Below are 10,000 nucleotides of genomic sequence, written 5' to 3' on the forward strand. Positions count from 1 at the left end.
TGAACTACCCTGGACTACCCTGAACTACCCTGGACTACCCTGGACTACCCTGAACTACCCTGGACTACCCTGAACTACCCTGGACTACCCTGGACTACCCTGGCCTACTCTGGACTACTCTGAACAACCCTGATCTACCTGAACTACCATAAACTGCCTTGAACTGCCCTGGACTACCCTGAACAACCCTGATCTACCCTGATCTATCATGATCTATCCTGATCTACCCTGAACTACCCTGATCTATCCTGATCTACCCTGAACGATCCTGGACTAGCCTGAACTACCCTGGACTACCCTGGACTAGCTTGAACTACCCTGAACTACCCTGATATACCCTGGACTACCCTGGACTACCTTGAACTACCCTGGACTACCCTGAACTGCCCTGGACTACCCTGGACTACCTGAACTACCCTGGACTACCCTGAACTACCCTGTACTACCCTGAACTACCCTGGACTATCCTGAACTACCCTGAACTGCTCTGAACTACCCTGATATACCCTGGGCTACCCTGGAAAACCTTGAACTACCCCAAACTATCCTGAACTACCCTGGACTACCTTGATTTACTCTGGACTACCCTGATCTACCCTGAACTACCCTCAACTACCCTGGATTACCCTGGACTACCCTGATCTACCCTGAACTACCCTGAACTACTCTGGACTACCCTGATCTACCCTGAACTACCCTGGACTACCACAGACTGCCTGATCTCAAATCGTTGCCAAATTGATCTTGAAAAATGTGTAATCTGTCCCCGGTGTTAGCTTCTCAGTGTGTGTGTGTGTGTGAATAGACAGATTTTTTTATTTTGTGTAAAATGTCATTATATTGTTATATTGATGTCTGTGTACCAGACATCAATGTGTGCTGCGTATCACAATGTTATCAGTCAACTCAACCTCTCTCTCTGTCTCTCTCTCTCTCTCTCCCGCTCTCTCTCTCTCTCTCTCTCTCTCTCCCTCTCTCCCCCAGCCTCCTCCCTGCTGTCCCACCGGTTCGTCACGGTGCGTCGCGGCAGCCCGGCGGCGCGCAGCGGTCAGATCCAGCCGGGCGACCAGCTGGAGGCGGTGGAGGGTCGGCCGGTCGTCGCCCTGCAGCACCGAGACCTCGCCCAGATCTTGAGGAGGGCGGGCAACACGCTGCGGCTGAGCGTCCTGCCCCGCCACCGTACGACACACACACACACACACATGCACACGCACACACACATACACACTGAGGCTGTCCTGTCCCACCACCCCATGTAGTACTGTAGTGTGGTAATACTGGTTAGTTTGTAGTGTATTTCCCTCCTGAAGCTGGTATCAGTGTGTAGGATTTAAACTAATTGTTTCAACTCTTTTCTGTTTAAGTGATGGGCTTAATGGAAGAGGAAATATATTAAGTATTTTCTTCTCTCCTTTCGTTTGGTTTCTCCTCCTCTCCTCTTCTCTCCTCTCCTCCTCCAGACTCCTCTAGTCTTTCAGAAGGAGCAGAGTTGGATGCTGACGGCAGGTTGATGAAGGGATCCAGAGGGAGGTCAAAGGTCACTCTCAAACTCACTTGTGTTGTTTATTAAGTAGTAGCAGTAGTTGTAGTAGTAGTGGCAGTAGTAGTACTCGCAATAGTAGTAGTAGTAGTAATAGCAGTAGTAGTAGCAGTGGCAGTAGTAGTAGTCGCTGTAGCAGAAAATAGTAGCAGTAGTAGTAGTAGCAGTAGCAGCAGTAGTAGCAGTAGTAGTAGCAGTAGCAGTAGCAGTAGTAGTAGTAGCAGTAGCAGTAGTAATAGCAGTAGCAGCAGTAGTAGCAGTAGTAGTAGTAGCAGTAGCAGTAGTAATAGCAGTAGTAGTAGTAGTAGCAGTAGCAGCAGTAGTAGCAGTAGTAGTAGCAGTGGCAGTAGTAGTAGTCGCTGTAGCAGAAGTAGTAGCAGTAGTAGCAGCAGTAGCAGTAGTAGTAGCAGTAGCAGTAGCAGTAGTAGTAGTCGCTGTAGCAGAAGTAGTAGCAGTAGTAGTAGTAGCAGTAGCAGCAGTAGTAGCAGTAGTAGTAGTAGCAGTAGTAGTAGTAGCAGTAGCAGTAGTAATAGCAGTAGCAGCAGTAGTAGCAGTAGTAGTAGCAGTAGCAGTAGTAGTAGTAGCAGTAGCAGTAGTAATAGCAGTAGCAGCAGTAGTAGCAGTAGTAGTAGTAGCAGTAGCAGTAGTAATAGCAGTAGCAGCAGTAGTAGCAGTAGCAGTAGCAGCAGTAGTAGCAGTAGTAGTAGCAGTAGCAGTAGTAGTAGCAGTAGCAGTAGTAATAGCAGTAGCAGCAGTAGTAGCAGTAGTAGTAGTAGCAGTAGCAGTAGTAATAGCAGTAGCAGCAGTAGTAGCAGTAGTAGTAGTCGCTGTAGCAGTAGTAGTAGCAGTAGCAGTAGCAGTAGTAGTAGTAGTAGTAGTCGCTGTAGCAGTAGTAGTAGCAGTAGCAGTAGTAGTAGTAGTAGTAGTCGCTGTAGCAGTAGTAGTAGCAGTAGCAGTAGTAGTAGTAGTAGTAGTCGCTGTAGCAGTAGTAGTAGCAGTAGCAGTAGCAGTAGTAGTAGTAGTAGTAGCAGTAGCAGTAGTAGTAGTAGTAGCAGCAGTAGCAGTAGCTATTAGTAGTTATTTTCATTATTTTAGTTTATATTATTAGGATTATTATTATTTACGATTACTTTGTTTTGTTTTATATTTTAAATGTTTTTTTTTAAATGTGATAATGTTGCCATGCTGAGTGTCTCTCTCTCTCTCTCTGTCTCTCTGTGTCTCTCGCCCAGGGGGAGTCCAGGTTCTACAGTGTGGATTTGGAGCGAGGGCCGACCGGTTTCGGGTTCTCCCTGCGGGGGGGCAGTGAGTACAACATGGGGCTGTATGTGCTGGGACTGATGGAGGGGGGGCCGGCCCAGCGCAGCCACAAGATACAGGTGCACACACACACACACACCAAAACACATTTACACGCAGAGGGATTCAAATGTATAAATTCTTCTCTATTGATTTATAATGCTGTACGAATATATTCAGTATTGGTCATTACATTGATTAGTCTCAGTGTGAATGTACAGCAGGGAAAATTCAGTCATGCTGACCTCATATATATATATATATGTATACATTATTATTTTGTTATGCTGTAAATGATTTTAAATTATATTAAGTAATCACGAGCTTGGAACTGTAAGTTTCTATGAGGGTAAAGTTCAGTTCTGAGTTATTGAGCCTCAAAAATGTGATGCCCCAACTGGCAAAACTGTTATGTAGTATTGTGTGATCTTTTTTAATATTTAACCCCAAAATGTTATTTAAAAAAAATAATAATAATAAGAAACACAACACAAACATAAAGTAACATTCAAAAGATTGTGAATATGTAGATAAGCCAATTTTGACAGAACCTTATAATTCAAAGCTCACCTGTTCCCAGGTGTCTGACCAGCTGGTAGAGATAAACAGAGGCAGCACAGCAGGATTGATTCAGTCAGACTGATCATATATATATTATTGTGTTAAATATGAAATTAAATGTTGTTCCCAGGTGTCTGATCAGCTGGTCGAGATAAACGGAGACAGCACATCAGGGATGACCCACAGCCAGGCAGTAGAGCAGATCAGAAGAGGAGGACATCGAATCCATCTGGTCCTCAAGAAGGGAAACGGATACGTTCCTGACTATGGTGAGATTCATTATTGATTGATTGATTAATTAGTTTATTAAAGTGTCATACACACAAGGTGCCTGGCCTACATGGACTTACATGACACTACCAAGTAGTTACGGGTTGTACAGCATCATAAAAAGAAAAAGATTCAGCAAACTCAGATATCACACCAACAAACATCCTGCCTTTCCCCCCATGCTTTACAAATGAAGCGAGCGACGCTTTTTAAAACATAGTTCAGGTTCACTTCAAATCACAGCAGTGTCAGTATTACCAGTGTCACCCTCCAACAACAAGCAACCGCATCACCATGCTGTTGTCCAATGGCTGATCTCAGCTGCATGATTGACAGCTGTAGCAACAATAGTGTTGCAGTGAGAGGCGGGACATATAGCAGTGCTAGTACATGATTGGCTGCTGATGAGTGATGTCACCCAAAAGTTTAACTGCAGCTAAATTAACCCTTCATCAACCGAGGAGACGAGGCGATGTTTCTCTGTCCGTAAAAGATCAGACTGATTTCTCTCCATTGATCCGCTCTGTTTTTATCAACACCTCTTCTCCTTCTCTCTATCATTTAACTTCCAGTTTCTCAAAAGCTTCTTGACATCGCCATCTTTTCCCATTTATTCACAATGGGACAAAGATGAACTTTGAGCTTAAGATGCCAAATTTTTCTTTTCCTCGCTTCTACTTGGAGTTTTATTTCTCGGCTAATTAACCTGAAATCATCAAATCACGGCTTTGGGATTCTCTTGATTTCTCTGTCTCTTGCTCTTTGACTTGACTTTGTGTTTCTGCCTTTCCTTTCCTCCTCTTCCTCTGCTGCTCTTCCTCGTCCTCCTCCTCTTCCTCTGCTGTTCTTCCTCCTCCTCCTCCTCCTCAGTGGAGTTGTCCAGCCTGTCTCTCTGTATGACCAACTCCAAGCAGGGAGAACCCTGTTTCTACGTGATCGGACGGACAGAAAATACGCGGTTGGTAACGCTCCCTGTTAGTTCTCTAACAGTTTTTCTTCAGTTCTTTCCTTTTCTTTTCTTTATTCTCACTCTCATCCCTTCATCTTTACATTTTCATCAACAGCTCTCAGTTGTCTGTAGTTGTCATGTGGTAATAACATGGTAATAACAACAAATAACAGTAGTTACATGGTAATCATGTGGCATTCACATGGTACTAATGTGGTAGTAACATGGTAATAACGTTGATAACGTTAATAATAATGTTGGTGTCATACATTGTCATAATGATCAATGAATCTGGGCAAGTAAAGACCGTTCTGGGGTCAGTTCCCTTTCAGTTTCAGAAGTGGAATTTATTCACAACGCAAAAGCAATAAAAATATTTTCATATGTAATCTGTAATGGAAAATAGTAGTGAAAATAGTTTTGGTGCAGGTTTGTGTTGAACGGGTGAAACCAGATTCAGACCCGATGTGGATCACAGAGTCACAGATCAGAGTTTCGGCTGAGTCCCTCAGCAGCAGCGTGAGCCTCGCTCCGTCCTTGGAGGCGTTCTCCTGGCTGAACACAGAGTTTCATTATCAGAGCAGCAGATTAGAGCCTGTTGAAAACCAGATTAGACTGAAGTGAACAGCTCAGCATTGTTCTGCATGGAGCCGCTCGCTCGCTCCAGCTGTCCAGGCTTTATTTTTACATTTCACATCCAGAGACTCAGACTGCTGAGCGGCTGGAGGGTCGGTGCCTTGCTCAAGACACTTTGTTACAGGGATCGAACCTGTGACCTTTCTGTTACAGGACGGTCTCTCTAACCGCTAAACACCCTGCCAGCCTTTTACAGTAGATAATAAGCTAAAATAAGAAGAATCTTTAAAGGAGAACACCAGTGTCGTTTAGAGTTAAAGCCCATTTACTACTTCTTTATTTCCACAAAACATTTTTAGATTTTTATCTGAAGCTTTCAGTGTTGAAGAGCTTCAGACAAACTTCACTCTGCTGCCTGGTTCTGAACCTCAGCTTCATCCCATCCGGACTCACTGAGCTCCTTCACATCCACACTGTCTGTCAGTCATGAAAACTCCTTTATCTGATTCTCTTAATGTGAGTAAGCTGATAATCAGAGTGAACACAGACAGATTTCTGCTCAGTGTTTCCATGTATTGGAGATGTAAATGACTCAGATGGTTAGTTTGTTTTTTTCAAACTGCGCAGGTCAAAGGTCAGCAGATGCAGTAACCGGGAGGTTGGATTGACAAAGGAACATGGTGCAGTGTATAAAGACGATTATTTATCTATCTATTTATCTATCTGTGTAAACTGGAAATTGCGTTATTTCCAACGTCGTAATTTATATATTGTCTTAGCGTTGGGTAAAGGCTAAACTTCTGTGGAATCTCTAGTACTCTTTAACATTGAATAAAAGTAACAGTATTTTTCTATAAGATACTCAAAGTGAAAGAATACCCGACTTAAAGTGTCAATCATGGACTTTGTGAATTATGAAAGAAAGAAACACAAAGTACCTGCAGTGTTTGTAAGTGTGGATTACAGTTATTATTTGTGTCTCCTCCAGGCCCTGAAGAGGGAGCCCTCTCCCCCTCCTCCTCTCCGCACACAGAGGAGCAGGGTGTGGATCCAGTAACCATGACAACCGCCTCCCTCAACAGGCAGCAGGGAGGAGGAGAAGGAGGAGGAGGAGAGAGGAGGAGAGGGGGAGGGAGGCAGAGGAGCGCAGGTGGGAGCAGCGCAGGAGGAGAAACCAAACGAGGAGGAGGAAGAGGAGGGAGAGGGACTCCTGACCTGGACCTGGACCTGGTGGAGGAGGAGGCGCAGGAGGAGGAGAGGAGGAGGGAGGGGGGGGAGGAGGAGGGGGAGGGGAGGAGGAGAGGAGGAGGCCAGGCCTGGAGGAGTCAGACCGCCAGACAGAAGGAGAAGCGGGAAGAGCAGAGAGAGCAGGGGAGGAAGAGCAGGAGCTTACCCAGGAACGCTGCTCAGAACTGGGATAGAGAGCCGCAGGAGGAGGGGGGGAGGGAGGGAGGGAGGGAGGAAGAGGAGGAAGCAGGAGGAAGGAGGGAGGAAGAGGAGGAGGAGGAGACAGGAGGAAGGAGGGAGGAAGAGGAGGAGTCAGGAGGAAGGAGGGAGAGGAAGAAGAGAGGGAGGGAGAGAGGGACAGACAGAGAGGAGGGAAGGAGGGAGGAGATAGATGAGGAATTAGGAAGCGACACCCGCCATGCAAAGCATTCTGGGACCTCTGCCTCAGCATCCAATCAGAAAGCGGCATTCTCTTTCCTCATGCCGCTGGACGACGCCGACAACCACCATCCGTCCGACAGCGAATCGTTGGCCAGCTTTTCAGAGATCAGCCTATCAGCGGCCAGCATTGCGACCGGGGAGGCGGGCTCAGAGTGGAGGGAGGATTCTGATTGGAGGAGAGCTGAATCATCATGGCGTTACGGGAACACCCCCGGCCCCTGGCTGGAACCCAGCCCACAGAGACTGACGCAGGTTCTGATTGGTAGTCGGCTCAGGGGGAGGGACTTAGCGGGAGGGCTCTCTCTCTGATTGGCTAGAAGCAAGAATTCTCTCTTTTTCATTGGCTGACTTTTTATTTTTTGATTGGCTAGCTATAAGGGCTCTGCCATGTTTGATTGGCCTGCTAAGGAGAGGAAGACCCGCCTCTTTCTATGTCTTATTGGATGATGGGGACATCTCTGTTTTTGATTGGAGGATGAGAAGTAAGCAGCGTGAGGACCTTCTTCTGATTGGCTGGCACAGAGGGCGGGATTAGAGGCCTTTGTCTTTCATTGGCCGACTCCGTCCCTTTGGTCCGCCCTCCAAGCCAGGAGAACCAATGACGCAACAGCCCTGCTGCACACAGAACTGCCCACTTTAACACTGTCCAATCCCCTCGCTCTGATTTTACCCATCATGCCTCATTCCTGTCTGTCCTGGTGTGATGTGATGATTCACAGACAGACAGACAGGTGAAACATCACATCAAGTCTGGTTTTCTGTTTGTGGCTTCATCATCATCTTCATCATCTTCATCTTCATCATTCTAACTTTTTAAAAAACAGATTATGCAACGAAACAAAAACTACATCAAACCCCTCAGTCAGATCTGAGCCTGAGCAGATCAGCAGCGCCGCCTTGTGGGAAGAGCGATAACGGTCCTATCTCTTTATATATGTAACCTTAGCATGGAAATATTATTTGGATGATTTTATTTTTATTTTTGTAAGCAGAGTATGTATAGGGTAAATGAAATTATGAGAGATGAAATAATGATGATATGTGATTTGCTTGCCTGGAAAGCAATGAGAAGTTTCCCCGTCGTTTTGGAGCTTCCTCTGATGTTAGCAGAGCGAAGAGCAGCGTGGAGCCAACATGGCCGAGCGGACCGGGGCCAACGTGGCTGAGCGGACCGGAGCCAACATGGCCGCCGGGCCGAACCGGTCTCCTGCAGCTCTGGATCATACCAAGTGCCTCATTTCCAGCCTTCCTCCTCCACACCGAGGCTGCAGTCAGACACAAACCACTTCTGTCACTCAGCTGCAGCTGATGCGGAGCGGCTCAGTGAGTGGGCGGAGCTTCAGCGGCTCAGTGAGTGGGCGGAGCTTCAGCGGCTCAGTGAGTGGGCGGAGCTTCAGTGTCTCTCTGGTCAGACTGCAGCTCTCTGTGCTCAGATGAGATATTTTTGCTCAGATACAAAATTTTTTGTCTCATTCATTTTGAAAGTGAAATTATGAATTATTATGAATTGCGTCAGACAGCATGAAACACTGAGGCATTCTACAAGAAAAGCAAAAACCCCAAAACATCAGAAGTGCAACACTGAGCTGCAGTGTGAACGGACACACGGGCCGCTGGGGATCGAACCTGCGACCCTGCAGTGACGGGACGGTCCCAGCGGAGCAGACGAGCCGCTGCCCACTGACACCGCATCGCCTGCTACATAATGTCCTAAAAACAAGAGTGAATGTTGAGAGAAAGCAGATGAAGGCGGTCGGTCTGCTGGGATCAACATCATGTCAGTTAATTCAAAAAAAATCTTCAAACCAGTTGATTTAAAAACAAGTGGAGTGATCTTGGCTTCGCTGTTAGTTTAAGAAAAATGTAATTAAATGACTCATTAATTCATTTGAATAAGGAAGAGTGAAACTGAGGGAAGCAAAGAGTTGACTTATGTGTCTGAACGCAGCCTCACACACACACACACACACACACACACACACACAAACCATACGAGCTAGCAATGCTTGAAAGATGTCCCACCTGAGACACCATAGTTTTACTGTAGCCTACGTCTCTGGTGTAAATTCACACACACACACACACACACACACACACACACAGTGCAGGCCACATCCATCCATTACATCATACTGTGATGCTGTCAACCCCATTTTCCCCTCTGTCTGTCTGTCTGTCTGTCTGTCTGTGTGCATACATACAGCTTCAGTTACACTACACACACACACACACACACACAGCCCCACATGGCCCTTTAGCCCCGCCCCTCAGCCTGCTCTCTCCAAGTCTCTAAGGGCATTTTGATATTCGTCTTCTATGCATTTTCTAAGACTCAGCTGAGTCTCTGTGCCGCGGATCGCTTCTGATCAGAGAGCCGAACTCTGTCTGACGGGTCGAGTCATTCAGGTCCAAACCACCATACAGGATTTAACAAACAATACAGGATTTAACAGTTTTATCTTTAATCTGCTCCCAGCCAGCTGAGGCTCCATCATGGAGGAACGCTGTAGAACTGTCTTAGTTAATAAAGTGTAAATCTACCCAGCAGCTAGGAACAGAGAGGAAAAGTGAATAGTGTGATAAGGTGGATTTGGTTACTGTGACACAGTAAACTGTCTTGTCTTTAGCCCTAGTCTCTACTCCAAAACACTCTGAGTTGTAGCTTGAGAAGAGTCAGCTCAGTTAACCTGAACAAACTGTTAGCTAGCTAACTAGCCGGCAGGCTCATTAGCAAAGCAACCGATGTTAACTCTATAAGAAATAAAAGAGACTAGCTAAGCTGGTTATCTGGTGAACAGCTCAGTAGATATTTTGGACACTTTCATGCTGGTCTTAGCTGCTCTACCAGTATCAGACCATCAATCAGCTTTAGCTAGTCTAGGCTAGCTAGTCTAGTTTTTCTTCAACAGGGAATGTTAAAGCAATATTCCTCTTAGTTTTAACATGGGGGTTATTTCGGTTCTGGACCGCCATGAAAACCAGAATATAATCTACTGACCAGGATCAGATGCAGCTGGACCAGTTTGTAGCGTCTGTAGTGTTTGAATGAGCCACGAAAATAGACTGAAAACTGACACTGAACACGTTGGTGAACAGATTCAACGACAGATCCTGCTTTAAAGGAATAGTTCACCCAA

At 46.1% G+C, this 10,000-nt stretch overlaps 1 protein-coding gene across 1 annotated transcript in view; it reads left to right on the forward strand.

Annotated features, from left to right (window-relative positions):
- The window catches only part of LOC139921192 (uncharacterized), a 76,899-nt gene that overhangs the window by 59,074 nt on the left and 7,825 nt on the right, over positions 1-10,000 (forward strand). Inside the window, 7 exon segments of the mRNA XM_078288049.1 lie at positions 985-1,179; positions 1,461-1,537; positions 2,773-2,919; positions 3,531-3,669; positions 6,184-6,345; positions 6,871-7,115; positions 7,974-8,213. Coding sequence (XP_078144175.1) covers positions 985-1,179; positions 1,461-1,537; positions 2,773-2,919; positions 3,531-3,669; positions 6,184-6,345; positions 6,871-7,115; positions 7,974-8,213 — 1,205 coding nt within the window.

Source organism: Centroberyx gerrardi, chromosome 14 (genome assembly GCF_048128805.1).
Source record: "Centroberyx gerrardi isolate f3 chromosome 14, fCenGer3.hap1.cur.20231027, whole genome shotgun sequence".
In the NCBI taxonomy this organism is placed as follows: domain Eukaryota; kingdom Metazoa; phylum Chordata; class Actinopteri; order Beryciformes; family Berycidae; genus Centroberyx; species Centroberyx gerrardi.